Here is a 15816-nt window from a genome sequence, read left to right as displayed (position 1 = left end):
AATGCCAACATGCAAAGGAACAGAAAAAAAAATTAAAGAAAAGACCTTAGCCCCAGTGCGAATCGTGTAATGGTAGTTCTGATGAGCTCCAGAAGGGGGCGCGATTGCTGCAGCTCCCTCCTCCGCCCCGGATGACAGCGCTGTCCACGGCGTGCGCGTCCTTCCGGTAATGGGATGAATTGCTTTGGTCCGGTGTTTATGTTTCTTTGAGTGTGTTTCAACAACCACATAGTAATGGCATGCAATTGCAAGAATGATAAAACTGGATTTAGATGCTATATCTTTGCTTCGATCTGGCTGTGTCATTTATAGCCGCCAGCAGCATGTCTAACCCTTTATCAACCCAGCTGACCTGACGGTAACGTATGTCTGTATGATTTATGATTAGGCTAATGCTGACTCTGATGCTTGATATCTGAACATGTTCATCACTAAAGAAAAAAAAAATCCAAATAAAGACCGTCTTTAACACGACTAGCGCAACTGGAAAACAACTTGTCGTTTAGGACAATTTAGTTTTCAGCTATTGATTTACTGCTTTGAGTAACACATTTGCAGAAACTAGCAAAGACAGTTAGGTTATGATAATGGTCTCACTGACAGTCTTTTGATGACTTTTAGTCTTAAAAGTAAAACGCAAAGCATGCCCATGTTATCACATGTGTGATTGTTACTGTTAGCGTTTCTTATGAGAAGTGAAGCCGGTCTGGTTGCCATGGAGACGGAGACTGAGCACCATTCACTGTTTGTGGACCCGGACTTTCCTGCTGATGACTCCTCAATCTTTAGTGACTACACCACGCCGCTCTCCAAATTGGTGGGTGATGTCACGTGGCTCCGCCCACAGGTAACATACAAAAGTCATTCTTTCTTTCTTTTCCGGTGAGCAGACATGAAGACCTTCTTTAAGAACTGACTGTCATATAGCTTGGCGTCTATCACAATTTTAAAGACTGTGTGACATCAAAATGAAAGTTTTTAACGTTAGTGGTTTAGCTATAAGACTATCTGTGCCAGAGTATCCCCCAAACATTCTTTTTCAATAGGAAATGCTTAAGCATATGGGAAAAATGCGCTCAGTAAGTGAATACAAGACTACAGATTTTCACAAACTGGCTTAACAGTGTGTGTGTGTGTGTGTGTGTGTGTGTGTGTGTGTGTGTGTGTGTGTGTGTGTTTGTGATTTATTACAACGTAAACATGAAATACGAGGACATTTCATGAGTCATACTTAAAATAGCTTTAAAAACATACTAAACAATGTTTTATTAAAAATGTAAAAATGCTGAATGTTTTCTGTGATGGGTAGCGGTGGTGTAGGGGGATAGAATGTACAGTTTGTACAGTTTAAAAAACATCACGCATATGGAATGTCCTCACTCGGATAGCAAAACAAACCTGTGTGTCTGTATCCCCCAGGTGATGCAAAAACTGATCCAATGAGATCCAGGCAGTCCAGCAAGGATTATGTCAGAGATCAAATTTGAATAAGGAATAACAAATGTATTAAGTAAAAATGTAAAATTATAGAGACAAACAAATTAATCAAGTAAATAATAGTTTATAATAAAATCCAGAGTACTGTATCTAACAGATGAAGAGTGAAGATCATAGAGAAGGAACAAACTTAAGATATTTGCTGAATAAAATGAGAGGTTGAAGAGATGAAGCAGAAGCAGAAAGTAGAAGCAGAAGGCAAACAGCAAAAAGTAGAAAAGAGCATAAAGAGCAAAAAATAAAAAGTTAAACTATCGAAGACCCAGTCAGTTATATACCATAAGCATAGGAAAACTTACATTCCACTTAAACTTATGTTTTGGTCTAATAAGAAAAGGTTAAACAGACATATCCAGTATGTCATAGTTGGTGTAACGTCATGTGTAGGTCAGGGTGACTGGTAAAATGTCAAATATAGATGAAAATAGATACAAAAGGTGTTGTTTTGACACCTTTAAGAGAATATAACATTATTGCATGTCTGCAGAGATGGAAACACGTATTTTCATACAAAGGTACATCAAGTTCAAATGAGCAACTAATTCTGAAAACATCATCACTTCTGCAGTGCTTGGCAGATATCCAGTAATATAACCACAAACTTGTCATAACCTGCCACATTGGAACACTTGAACAATTGAATAGAGCAAGCATACATACTCTTAAAGATAAAAGACGATACAATGAAGAATAACCATAAATGAGTACAATAAAGAATAAATACTTGAAAATATAATGATGATTAATGGAGTAGGAGTACATGAATATATGAAATCAAAGATAATGTTGATAAATCATAAGCCATAAATAATTAAATGATTAACATGAATTTTTACCATTTTGAATATGAATAAAATGCATGAATATGAATATTGACCATTTTGGTTCCACTACAGGACATCTGCAAGCAGCCTCAACTCTTCCCCAATGACCCTGTGGAGGCCCACCCAAAGCAAGGCATTCTGGGAGACTGCTGGTTACTCTGTGCCTGCTCCATGTTACTCAAGAACCAGCATCTTCTGAACAAGGTGAACACTGTCAGGTTTAATGTGTGAGATGTTTTACCACAATGTTTAGAAATAAAACCTACACTCAGCACTTCTCCCTTCAGGCTGCAGTACTTTTAAGAGAGTACAAGAGTCGGGTTCCGGAAAAGATCCTATTTATTTTCTCCATAGAGGAACTGATTTTTAATGATAACATATAAACCTTAAAATCCCAGTGAAATGTTTTCATTTTTTAGCTTTTAGTATGAATATGTTAGCCTTAAGGCCCCGGTATACTTCAAGCAAAGTTCTTTTTCGTTCTTCATTTAGGAGTAAAACGAAGTTCGAAATACGTGAGCTGCGATATACTGTAAACGAACATCTGACGCCGCCCACACTGCTGAGAGCGACGTTTAGATGAATATGTAAATATGTGAAAACGGCAAGAATTTTTAGAGAGCATTTATAGAAAGCACAAAGCATCTGATCATAACAACATTGGTGTGTTAGTACGAGCTCTGCAAATTAGCACTCAAGTCACGTCACATTTATTTATATAGCACTCAAACATGAAAAAAATATCAAACATGAAAAACAATGTCAGTGCCTCATTCATCACAAGCACAAATTCCTTTTGTACTATAAAGCAGCTACCCAGCGTGTTCATGTTTTCACCCGCGGAGATCTTACTTTAACAAACTCTAGTAATGAAATGAGTCAGAGAGAAGGGTTCCACGTGAAAAAACAGCGTACACCTCCTGTTTCGTTATCGGCACGGACCAATACTAAGTACTAAGGTGTTTTGCAGCTGGAACAAACTTTTCCTGAGAGTTTGCTTTGGCAAGCCGTTATGAATTCGCAAAACAAACACAAAACAAACTTAATTTTGGCCTGATATTGTTCAAAATGACATCACATCAGTTCATTCTTCAGTATCGTTTGAAGTTTATAAGGGCCTTTAAGGTTATGAATAAGCTGTGTGTTCCAAACTTACAGTCTCTCACTTCTGCTAAAATGTATAACAGATTTTCTTGACATCACCACGCACTTCTCATCAGATCTTCTGTCAAATTAAATGCTCTCTAGAATCTGAAGTCCCGGCTCGTCCTACACAAGAAACTGACGCCGAAGCTGCAACTGAAATGGGTCATTTGTTCACACATTTAGTAATTTCTATATGGTGAATGGCTATATAGAGGTGTAAATTAGATTTTTCAGACAGTGTAAATTTGCCTTTCATTGATGTGAATGAAGTCTGTTTTTGCATTAGTGTCACATGAACCGCTGCAGCGCAAGCAGTCTGCTCTAGGGATGTGCAACGATTAATCGTTAGCAAAATAAAAGTCTTTGTTTACGTAATATATGTGTGTGGTCTGTGTATAATAATCATGTATATATAAATACACACACATACATGTATAAATTTAAGAAATATATGCAGGTTTAAATAATTTTATAGTACATGTAAGTATAAATATTTTATATATAAATCTAACATTTTTCTTAAATATATACATGTATGTGTCTGTATTTGTATATACAGTACAGTCCAAAAGTTTGGAACCACTAAGATTTTTAATGTTTTTAAAAGAAGTTTCGTCTGCTCACCAAGGCTACATTTATTTAATTAAAAATACAGAAAAAACAGTAATATTGTGAAATATTATTACAATTTAAAATAACTGTTTTCTATTTGAATATATTTCACAAAGTAATTTATTCCTGTGATGGCAAAGCTGAATTTTCAGCATCATTACTCCAGTCTTCAGTGTCACATGATCCTTCAGAAATCATTCTAATATGATGATCTGCTGCTCAAGAAACATTTAATGTGTACAATTGTACAAAATATTTGTGTACAATATTTTTTTTCAGGATTATTTGATGAATAGAAAGTTCAAAAGAACAGTGTTTATCTGAAATCTAATCTTTTGTAACATTATAAATGTCTTTACTGCCACTTTTAAATTGATTTAATGCATCCTTGCTGAATAAAAGTATTACCTTCTTTAATTTCTTTTCAAAAAAATTAAAATTCTTACTGACCCCAAACTTTTGAACGGTAGTGTATAATGCTACAGAAGCTTTGTATTTCAGATAAATGCTGTTCTTTTGATCTTTCTATTCATCAAGGAATCCTGAAAAAAAAAGTACACAACTGTTTTCATCATTGAAAATAATCATAAATGCTTATTGAGCAGCAAATCAGCATATTAGAATGATTTCTGAAGGATCATGTGACACTGAAGACTGGAGTAATGGTGCTGAAAATTCAGCTTTGCATCACAGGAATAAATTAATTTGTCAAATATATTTAAATAGTACACAGTTATTTTAAATTGTAATAATATTTCACAATATTACTGTTTTTACTGTATTTTTAATTAAATAAATGTAGCCTTGGTGAGCAGACGAAACTTCTTTTAAAAACATTAAAAATCTTAGATATAGATATATCCTGTCCTGTCTTCCTGTTTCAGTTGAAATTATGTTAACACATTCACTTCAGTGGGCATTTTAAACAACCTATAAAGTTGTTTAATTATGGTGTATCAGCCTGTGTTATTTCAACTTATTTTTAAAATAATGATGTTTCAAATTGGAATTCCTCATAAACTAAATCACACTGTGTCAAAATCAGCCGCAAGCAGCGTGACGCTTCAAAAGCAAATAGAATTCATCATAATCAGTAATGTTGTCTACACTGGATGCGGTGCGGCAAATTCCAATTATCTGATGCCCCTTTCAATTTCTGATGTACTTCAAACGCTCATGCTACTTCTGACACGGGAAACCAAGGCATTCGCAATGATCACTTTGTCACGTCCAGTGTAGACACGGCGTTAACTATGATTCTCCAATCAGACAATCACGACAAGCAAATCGCACCAAAAGATCCGCCCACTCCATTGAAGCCCTGTGAATGATGTAACAGAGTCTCCTTCTGAAACTGCTTACTGTAAATATAAAGACAAAATATACTATTTTTATATATGAAAAAACATCTTTAAATCAACAGTTTCATATTTATCCATTTCTAATGCGATTATGTCATTCGGTTAGGAATTAGAATTAAAGTAATTAAAATTAACATTCTGCTGTTGTTATGTAAACCACAGCACTGCTCAGTGCATTAAATCATTGACCAGATTAATGATCGATCAGTCAACAAATTAAACTCGCTTATACTGTCAAAAATGAATTAAATGTCATTCAGATTTGACAAATAATCACGTTTTTTGTCCCATTAATACAGGGGAAATTGTAATATGAACTGCAGCAGTGCTAAACATCATATAATTAACAACACACAAACTATCAATGTATGAATCAAACTGCCGACAGTTTCTTTTCCACGCATGATTTTATTATGTGGGGTTTTAGTCAAACCATATAAAACAATGAAATCACTCCTGAAATTTGTCCTGTCTTACCTGCTGCACTCGAGACGTTGACGTGAGCTCCACAGTCTTCACTCCTATTGGTTGTCACTCGCGAGATTCGCTTTTCATTTGCGTAAAGTTGAAATTTCTAAACTTTTGTTTGTTATCAGGTATTTCCACTGGAACAGCCCTTGTGGGGTGACTGTGCTTATCACGGTGAGTTCAGGTTCCGGTTCTGGCATAACGGGCACTGGATAGAAGTACGGGTGGATGACCGGCTGCCCTGTGTCAATGACACTCTCTGCTTCTCACGATGCCAGAGCCCTAGGGCATTCTGGGTAGCACTTTTGGAGAAAGCATATGCCAAGTATGTGCTGGTGCAAAGATGTCTGTGAATATATAAAATTTCATATTGATTTGATGTTTGAACTAATAATCATAATAATTGAAGCATTATTATGATTTCATACTAGGCTACATGGTTCATATGAGCATTTGTGGGCAGGCCAAGTATGTGAGGCAATGGTGGACTTGAGCGGAACCATAGGGGTACGATGGAGTCTAAAAGGGGCGGAGTCACCACAACAACCCAACGACACCCAGACTCAACACACAGCTAATGGGACGAGTCTATCTCAACTCTCACTGGAGCTGAAGGAGCGATGTGCCATCAGCTGCTGTGTCCACAGCGCTTCCACAGGTGAGGGAGAAAAGTAACCACTGACTTTCTTCTCGCCGAATTCCCCATAATCCCAATCTTCAAGCAGAAAAAGCTGAAATGAACATTTTGAATAATATCAGTCCACAAAGACTGACCTTTGATGCAGTCTGTAATCATAAATCACACTGTACTTGTTCATTTATGCCAGAGGAGAACTGGCCTTCCGCCTGAGCCTGGTTTCTTTTAAAGGTTTTTTTTTTTACTCTCTCTCCACTACTGTCACCTGTTGGAGTTTTGGTTTATTGCCGCTGTCGCCTCCGGCCTGCTCAGTTTGAACTGAATTTAGCTGGATGTTTACACTAACTTTTAACTGACAGTTATTGAACTGACCTGAAACAACATTGAACTGACTTGATCTGAATAATGACACTATGTGACTTGCCGTGACAAATAAGTTACTGTTGTTTGACACAGCCAGGCAATGTTGTTTTAGTATTATTACTGTAATATACAATTACAGTATTTTTTTTATTCGATTTTATTTTTATATTTTCAGTTTTCATTTTAAAGTTAAAGTTTTAATCACTTTGTTGTCATTCTTTTTTTCTTCTTTTTTTATATTTTGGATTATTTTTATTTCAGTTTTAGTAATTTTAGTACTTTAACTTAAGCTTATTTTATTTCAGGTAGTTGCCAAGGCAACATATCTTATTTGAGTATTTTTTAATCTTTTATTTCAGTTAATGTTTATTTTATTTCAATTAACAAAACTGTTGTTTAATAGTTTTAGTTAAAAATAACACTATTAGGGAGTGATTTATAGACTTTCACAGCAATTGTTCATATTTAGGGTTAGATTTTAGAATTTCCCTAATTTATACCGTGAACTTTTTGCTGGCAACTTTACAATTCACAGAAAATCTTTCACAAAATACCACAGGAAGTATTAGAGGAAGGTGCTTCTTCCTTATGCCTCACTGTTTTTAATGAGGAAAGAGGTGAGAAATATTGCAGTATTCATTTATGCATTAAAAATGGAAAAAAAAATATCTGCTAGTACATTATAAGGTGTTTTATAAAGAGGTACTTTTGCCTCATTTTGCCTCTCTCAGTCAGGTATGATGTACTGTATTAGCTGTAGTAATGGGTTTGTTCTCTCTCTCTCTGCAGGCGTCCCAGAGCTTGGCCAGTTCCACGCCATGAGTGTGATGGAGTGGACAAATGTGACAACGACTACAGGTGAACAAGTGGAACTGATCAGGATACGAAACCCCTGGGGGAGGAAGAGCTGGGCCGGGGTCTGGAGGGAGAGGTATGGAGGGAAATACATGCTGAATGATCACATACTGGTCCATTTTTTGGTTTATTTTGTGTACATATATTCCATATATGTATTATAAATAGATGGGTTTTTTTTAACAATTTATTATAATTGTAAATTTTCATATCTGTTTAGATTGATTTAAATATATCTAACATAATAATAAGGGTCTTCATAGCAATTTTTTTTAATCTATTTTACTTTTATTAGTTACTTCAGTGCTGTGTGTTGCTGGAAGTCATTCTTTTATAATGGTGAGCAGTACTATTTGAGCTTTGTATGCGTTGACTTATTTGAACTTCTGCGGTTAGACTGAATGCAACTGCCAGACCTAATCAAAATTATGATGTTATTGAAGAACAAAGTGAGAATTAACTATATTTTTCCACTAACATTTTATTCTTTAAACTCTGCTTCCGTAAAATGAGTGGTTATGAATAATTATGTTTGAAATAATTATTTTACCTTGATTATCTCTAGAAACTAGAGGCTACAGTGTTTTTCTTTCAAAATTTTTGGTGGTCATTTGTTTTGTGTGGATGGATAACATTATTCTTTTTACCATATGAATAAATATAGGAGAAAATGCTTTACAGCCTATTTGAAAGTTCCATGCGGCTTCCACTAGGGGGCGAAACGCGACAATCACACTCAAATACAGTGTTGAGGGTAATGCATTACAAGTAACTTGTGATTAGATTTGGAATAAGTTACGTAATTAGATTACTTTTTCAAGTAACTAGTAAAGTAACGCATTACTTTTTCCGTTTACAACAAAATATCTGTTACTTTTTTAAATAACTAACGCAAGTTACTTTTTCACATTTATTGACTGACAGCTCTCCTGTCCCCATGTTGAGAGAAACAGAGTAAGTGCAGTGTAATTCTAGACTAAATGTGAACATGCATTTGCTCATCTTACTTGCACAAAAACATTCAGTATTCCTCGAAATGAATAAAAACAGTGAAATGCAATCTCAGAATTGTACACAAACCTGTAATAATTCAATATATTAAAATACACAAATATACTTTGTTTTTAATCTCACTTTATTAATTAACCAATATCTTTGCTGCTGACCTTCAATGATCCAATTTAACCATACTAATAAGAAAGAACTACTTTAGATTTAGAAATAAGAGTGTTGAACTTCCATCTCCTGTATCCTGTTCTTCTTTAATCCAGAATGAAAGCACAGCTGAAAGGTTAGTTTGAGCTGCGCCCTCTACTGTACAGGTGTAAATATGCATTTCCTTCAGCCTGAGGTTTATTCATTTCACTTTTGGTTTGAAAGGTCCTTAACTTTTGCCAAAATTAGAGCTTTTTTGTTATTAAAAAACAAACAAGCAAGCCCAGCCCAGGTGAGATAAAGTAAAGCAAAAGTAATGTAACACATTACTTTTAATAAAAAGTAACGCAATTAGTTACTTTATTAGGGAGCAACACAATATTGTAATGCATTACGTTTAAAAGTAACTTTCCCCAACACTGCTCAAATGTTGGCGATAATGGAAATGAAGCTTCTGTCTGAGAGGTTCTGTCTGTCTCTCTCTACAGCGGATCAGGGTGGGCTTCTCTGGAGGCCTCCTGCGCTCAGGCTCTACTGGGCCGCACAGCAGCGGGGGAGTTCTGGATGGACCTGAAAGAATTCCAGCAGGAATTTGATGAGGTCACTGTGGGCTATCCCATCAGTGATGCAGGACACCTCCAAAGCATCTACACAGGTATTGGCTATACATTCTTAGAGCATTTACATCACCAGACCTTTTCTGTTTTATAAATTATATATCTAGTGAATAATTTGACAGTTTAAAAATAATAATTTTTTATATTATAAAATAATATATATTAATGTGTCATTTCCCTTCATGTAGGAAGCTTTCTAATCCACAGCCACCAGATTGGAGGCCGCTGGGTTAAAGGTCACTCTGCAGGCGGTTGCCGAAACAACAGCACTTTTAGCAGCAACCCTAAGTTCTGGTTGAAAGTGTGCGAGAGAGGAGAAGTTTTGATATCTTTGCTTCAGTACGGACGCCCTGAACGACCAGCAGAGGGCGGCGCTCAGCAGCATCCGCACCTCCAGGCCATTGCACTACATGTGTGGAAGGTTAGAGAGTCACAAAACAATAATTTTTGAGTGATTGAACATATTACATTATGACGTATGTTATATTTAATATGTTTAGGTGGAGAAGAAACACTTTAACTTGGTGCGGACACTGAACAAGCCTCCGATTGTGTCACACACGCATGCGTATGATCGGGAAGTGGTTGTAGATACTCACCTGAATCCTGGTTTTTACCTGCTGGTGCCAAGTACATTCCTGCAGGGAGCAGAGGGCCGCTTCCTCTTGAGAATTCATTCATCCTGCTCTACCTCTCTCAGGTCATTGCACAAAGACATACTTACTGAACTGAACCTCTTGTACAGTTCAAAAGTTTGGGGTCAGTAAGATTTTTTTAATGTTTTTAAAAGAAGTCTCTTATGGTCTCGGAGGTTGCATTTTTTTTTTTTTTTTTTAATCAGAAATAATATTTTAATATATTTTAAAATGTAATTTATTCCTGTGATGGTAAAGCTGAATTTTCAGCATCATTACTCCAGTCTTCAGTGTCACATGATCCTTCAGAAATCATTCTAATATGCTGATTTGGTGCTTAAGAAACTTCTTGTTATCAATGTTGATAACAGTTGTGCTGCATAATAGTTTTGTGGAAACCATGATTTTTGTTCATGAATTTTTTAATAGAATCATTCAAAAGAGCAGCATTTATTTAAAATAGAAATCTATTGTAACAATATAAATACTGTCATTTTTTATCATTTTAATGCATTCTTGCTAAATAAAAAGTTTAATTTCTTTAGAAAAATCTTGCTGACCCCAAACTTTTTAAGGGTACTGTATAAATATACTATATAGTAATGACACCAATTATTAATGGCCATATCAAACTGCATCTAGATATGCGATATGATGCAATAAAAACATCTTATTGGCCTAAAATGCCTGCTTTTTTCTCTCCAGTGTGATGAAATCAACTCCTCCTCCTCTTCAGCACTGTTCAGAGGCTGAGTGGGAAACCATCAGCTCTCATGGCTCTTGGTCCGTTGGTTCTACTGCTGGAGGAAGTCGCAACTTCGCCACACATGGACACAACCCCCGTATACCCCTTACTGTGACCTATGACCCTGGAGGTAACAACATAAGGGTCACTCTACGCCAAAACAGGCCCGAAAATGCCCTCCATGCCATTGGCTTTCATATTTATAAGGTCAGTAATTATTCATTTCTAATTTTCGAGGCATCTAAACTGCTAAAAAGAGTTGTGTTTATTGTGCTAAAAGTGTTCAGTTTTAATCATAATTGTTCTAGTATTAGTTTGGTGAAGGTGTCTAACATTCAATATTGATTATTTTTTGGTATGCCTTCATGATATTTTAATGTGTCCAGGTACCTGACAGTGGTTCTGGCTTCCTGTTAACCCCTGGTTCCATGTGTCCTGTGGTTAGTTGTGTACCTCATGCCCACTCCCAGGAGGTCAGTGTGTTTTGCCATCTACAGCCGGGCGAGTATGTCGTAATTCCCTCCACCTACCAGCCGGAACTCAGCGCTCACTTCACTCTTACTCTTCTTCGCAGGATACATCGGTAAGCACTCTGCCTACACTCTGTAGTACGGAGCCTCTAAACAGACATGGTAATGAAAAAAATATCAGATGGGTGGAAAAACGCAAACTCAAAAAGAACACAAAAGCATTGAAAACGCAATGCAAGAGCGGATGTCTCTTTATCATAGCTGAAGCGAAGCCAAATAAAGTGAAGATGAAGAACGAACGACAAGGAAGAACAAAAAATGAACATACAGTACACAAATATATATACAAGCAAGAGTTGGTTGTTAGTCGCTAGCAGCACAGATGACACTAAAAACTGCCCTGTTACTATTGCTGGCCTTACAACAACAGCACATCTTGGTTCTGTGAAACAGCAAAACCAATATTACTCATGTATGGAGCAGAAAATACACAACCTCTGTGTCCATTTTCAGGCCTTCCCGCTGAGGTCTCTTCAATGCTGGAAATCTTTTCTAATATTGACGGTCCTAAAGCTCTTTCCTGATCATAACTGTGCCTTTTCCAGTGATATTCCTCTCATCTTTTCTCTTTTGTAATGCCTATCAACCTTCTCTTTTTCTTGCTCACTGCTGATTGGCTACAAGTTGTGGTGTTCTGTCCAGTCCACTCTCAACAGCATTTCTTGGAAATTACGTACTGCACCTTTAAGGGGCTTCTTACTACACAACATTCCTATTATATACAAAACCTGGAAATATTAGGGAGTTTTAAGTTTTTGATTAAGGTCATGGATGTTTATAAAATCTTGTGTATATATAGCCATTCTTCAATTAATGATGTTAACTTGCTGTAATTAGAATTTAAAAAGACCAATGCTGTACAATGACAAATTAAAAACAAAAAACATGTACAATATTTTTTCATGTTAAGAAATGTTTGCTGCTTGACATTGCTGGATGTGAATCTTTGGCTCTGATTGAGTAAAGTGCTAATGTTGTCAACCTCCTCAGGAAAGCAATGCAGAGTCAAGAGCTTCTGGGCCATGCCGTGCAGGAGGTAACAATCTTTCTCATCAATCTCATTTTCAGTTCACATTCAAGCCATGAGCTTTTAGCTACTAGGGCTAGTGTAGCTTTAAATAAAATTCGACTCTAAATAAGAAACTAAAACTGCTAGTAGGTGGCGGTAAATGTCTTAATGGTTAAGTCGTTCGTTCATTCATTCATTTGATTCATTCAAACGGCTGATTCATTCAGGAGTGAAATAAATAGTTCTCTTCAGGCTTGTTGGATTTGTGTATGATTTGTTATCAGTGTATGACATCGAAGTAACGCGAGAGCAATTAGAGAGCAGATGGCTCTGTTTGCTTTTGAATCACTCTGGCTGTACTTTGAAGTCACACACTGATCGGTCTGTGTAGCACCGCTTCTAGTCTAAGTCTTTTATGAATGGTCCACTGAATCATTGGTTTCACGGATTCAGAAATGAAAAACACTGCTGTGCATTGGGCAGAGATGAACAGTTCTGCTTTGTCTTTATATTTTTATTGGCAAAATTGAACAAAATACACAATAAAATAACACAATATTAAGTTCTTATTTACTGAACTGTTGTATAAAATCAGTATTGCATTTGTACTTTTTTATATTGGCTATGGGATAAAAACAGCACTCGTGTAATAGTGCACTCGCTACTCGTGTGATATTGCTTAACACATATGATCTAAATATGAGACGACAACTTGAACAGGGCATTTTTGCCCCCATGTCTTGAATTTTAGTTACATTCTAACTATATTCTACTGGCTTCATCGTGCAGTGAGTTGTTGCCCTGCTTCATATTCGCCATCAATCAACTGTATGAAATGTTATATGAACTACATAGGGGCGGGGCAAGTGCGTTAAAGGTGCCCTAGAACTTTTTTTTAAAAGATGTAATATAAGTTTAAGGTGTCCCCTGAATGTGTCTGTGAAGTTTCAGCTCAAAATACCCCATAGATTTTTTTAAATTCATTTTTGGGGCATAATTAGAAATGAGCCGATTCAGGGTGTGTGGCCCTTTAAATCTGGTGCTCCACGCCCCAAGAGCTCTCGCTTCCCTAAAAAACATAAAAAAAAGTTAATATAACCCTCAAAATGGATCTTTACAAAGTGTTCGTCATGCAGCATGTCTAATCGCGTAAGTACAGTGTTTATTTTGATGTTTACATCTGATTCTGAATGAGTTTGTGGCTATGCTCCGTGGCTAACGGCTAATGCTACACTGTTGGAGAGATTTATAAAGAATGAAGTTGTGTTTATGAATTATACAGACTGCAAGTGTTTAAAAATGAAAATAGCGACGGCTCTTGTCTCCGTGAATACAGTAAGAAACGATGGTAACTTTAACCACATTTAACAGTACATTAGCAACATGCTAACAAAACATTTAGAAAGACACTTTACAAATATCACTAAAAATATCATGATATCATGGATCATGTTAGTTATTATTGCTCCATCTGCCATTTTTCGCTGTTGTCCTTGCTTGCTTACCTAGTCTGATGATTCAGCTCTGCACAGATCCAGACGTCCTGCCCTTGTCTAATGCCTTTCATAATGTTGGGAACATGGGCTGGCATATGCAAATGACTGTTACGTAACAGTTGGTGTTATGTTGAGATTCGCCTGTTTTTCGGAGGTCTTTTAAACAAATGAGATTTATATAAAAAGGAGGAAACAATGGTGTTTGAGACTCACTGTATGTCATTTCCATGTACTGAACTCTTGTTATTCAACTATGCCAAGGTAAATTCAATTTTTGAATCTAGGGCACCTTTAAATGCTTTAAAAATTTAAATGCATTATTTTTTACCATAATTAATTAATCAATCTAATTAACGCATTAAATCGACAGCATTAATTTATGTTTATATGTTTTTCCCCCAGCCTGCTAAATAACTACTTATTTGCTTATCTGTTTGTACCATTTCTGTAATTGACAGTTCTGTATTTTGTTGTACTTCCACTGCTCTCCACTGTAAGTAGTTTCATGGCAGCTAATGTACCATTAGTTTTGTAACATCTCTCTTCTTTCTTTCCCTTTCCTCTCACAGGTCTCCTGTATCTCTGTGATGAGATGATAGTCTGGGGAAATGGATCAGATGCTCATGTTGAGATGAAAGCACATGAGAGGGTGTGTAGCGTGTAGCCCGAGCATAGTCTTGTCCACTGGGAGCCGTTGGTGCACTCACCACAAACATCTACCAAAAACCATCAGCAGTGGATATATAACATGTAGGGATTTGTCACACTGGTCGACTATTCTTCCAATAACCACTCCCTTACAAACATGCCAGATCTGGGTCATGTGAATCTGAAACCAGCCTAATTATACAGGATTAGTGGACTAGTGGTTCAGGCAACTTTGTCACAAGGTAACTTGGCACATTAATATAGCATTCACTGATGTGTGATTTTACTCAGAATATTGTGTTGGATTGATACATTTTATAAGATTATTATAAAAACTTTTGTTTTAACTGTAATGTACTATAACTATGTGTTGATGTCAGATTTATTTATTATGAATGATCACAGATTTATGATTAATGATCTTTTCTTTTGGTTTTTTTCCAAGCTGCAAAGCAGATGAAAATAATCAAATGAGAAGTACCTTTTATTTTTAAGTGTTTTGTTTACTAGATTATCTAAAAACAGACATTACCATGTGGTTATTCACTTTGTCGAATTTCTTGCTAAAATTTGTACTATTTGATATTTAAGGTTACTGTGAAAGATAGACCAGAAAGAGAGAAATGCAAAAATAATCAGATTGTTCGGAAAAAAAAGGATGCAGAGGATGAATAAATATGGGGGTGTTATTGGCAAAAGAAGGGTAGACATTGATTGAATAAAGAGTCCACGGCTCTTTTGAAGCTCCAGCTCTCTCTGAAGTGTGTTGCAGAAGTGGAGCGCCTCACGCAGGCACTGCCCCGTCGGCCTCCATGAGCGCTAATTGTTTGTGTGTGTTAGGATCCGCAGGCCTGTTAGTGCCGCACTAGTGATGAACTTGCCGCCCTGGTCCAGCCCTTGGAGCCGCCACACAATGACTCGTTATATGAAGCAAATATACTGTTGTGTGTGTCTGTTATGTGTGTAGCAATAGCCATTAAATTATTTTGAATTTAAATACTTGAATCTTACTTTATTTGTCATTCCTAAAACAAATAGGATTATTTACATGCATATAAATGACAAGTCTATATACAACTTTCTTGTATAAACTATTCATACTTTATGTAAACAGAACATTTTATCATCTATTCCCCAAAGACTTTTCTTACACAACATTACATGGCATTACTTGGCCTTATAAACAAAAAAAGTTGTTACTTTTTTAATATGTACTGT

At 36.2% G+C, this 15816-nt stretch overlaps 1 protein-coding gene across 3 annotated transcripts; it reads left to right on the top strand.

The window, feature by feature from the left end:
• Nucleotides 1-154: 154 nt before the first annotated feature.
• capn10 (calpain 10) lies at nucleotides 155-15569 on the top strand. Of its 3 annotated transcripts, none has more exons than XM_067363302.1 (13): nucleotides 155-358; nucleotides 694-847; nucleotides 2394-2525; nucleotides 6037-6233; nucleotides 6340-6566; nucleotides 7698-7839; nucleotides 9407-9573; nucleotides 9724-9956; nucleotides 10036-10235; nucleotides 10876-11122; nucleotides 11302-11498; nucleotides 12436-12481; nucleotides 14520-15569. In XM_067363302.1, the coding sequence occupies exons 2-13, from the start codon at nucleotides 716-718 to the stop codon at nucleotides 14544-14546; spliced, it is 1947 nt and encodes a 648-aa protein (XP_067219403.1). In that variant the 5' UTR covers nucleotides 155-358; nucleotides 694-715; the 3' UTR covers nucleotides 14547-15569. The 3 variants fall into 3 exon arrangements, with proteins under 3 accessions (XP_067219403.1, XP_067219401.1, XP_067219402.1); XM_067363300.1 differs by having other exon boundaries at nucleotides 681-847; XM_067363301.1 differs by having other exon boundaries at nucleotides 155-363; nucleotides 681-847.
• The last annotated feature ends 247 nt before the right edge of the window (nucleotides 15570-15816 follow it).

Source organism: Chanodichthys erythropterus, chromosome 16, assembly GCF_024489055.1.
Source record: "Chanodichthys erythropterus isolate Z2021 chromosome 16, ASM2448905v1, whole genome shotgun sequence".
NCBI classification, from domain to species: Eukaryota; Metazoa; Chordata; class Actinopteri; order Cypriniformes; family Xenocyprididae; genus Chanodichthys; species Chanodichthys erythropterus.
Note: the sequence above shows the minus strand (reverse complement) of the source record. Positions and strands in the feature narration are given on the sequence as shown.

What these genes read in the sequence shown, in the direction of transcription:
- capn10 (XM_067363300.1), top strand. Translation starts at nt 689, where the DNA reads ATGAGAAGTGAAGCCGGTCTGGTTGCCATGGAGACGGAGACTGAGCAC. An exon ending in ACCAGCATCTTCTGAACAAG is followed by an intron (nt 2,526 to 6,036) that starts GTGAACACTGTC and finishes GTTTGTTATCAG; the next exon opens with GTATTTCCACTGGAACAGCC. An exon ending in CTTCTTCGCAGGATACATCG is followed by an intron (nt 11,499 to 12,435) that starts GTAAGCACTCTG and finishes CAACCTCCTCAG; the next exon opens with GAAAGCAATGCAGAGTCAAG.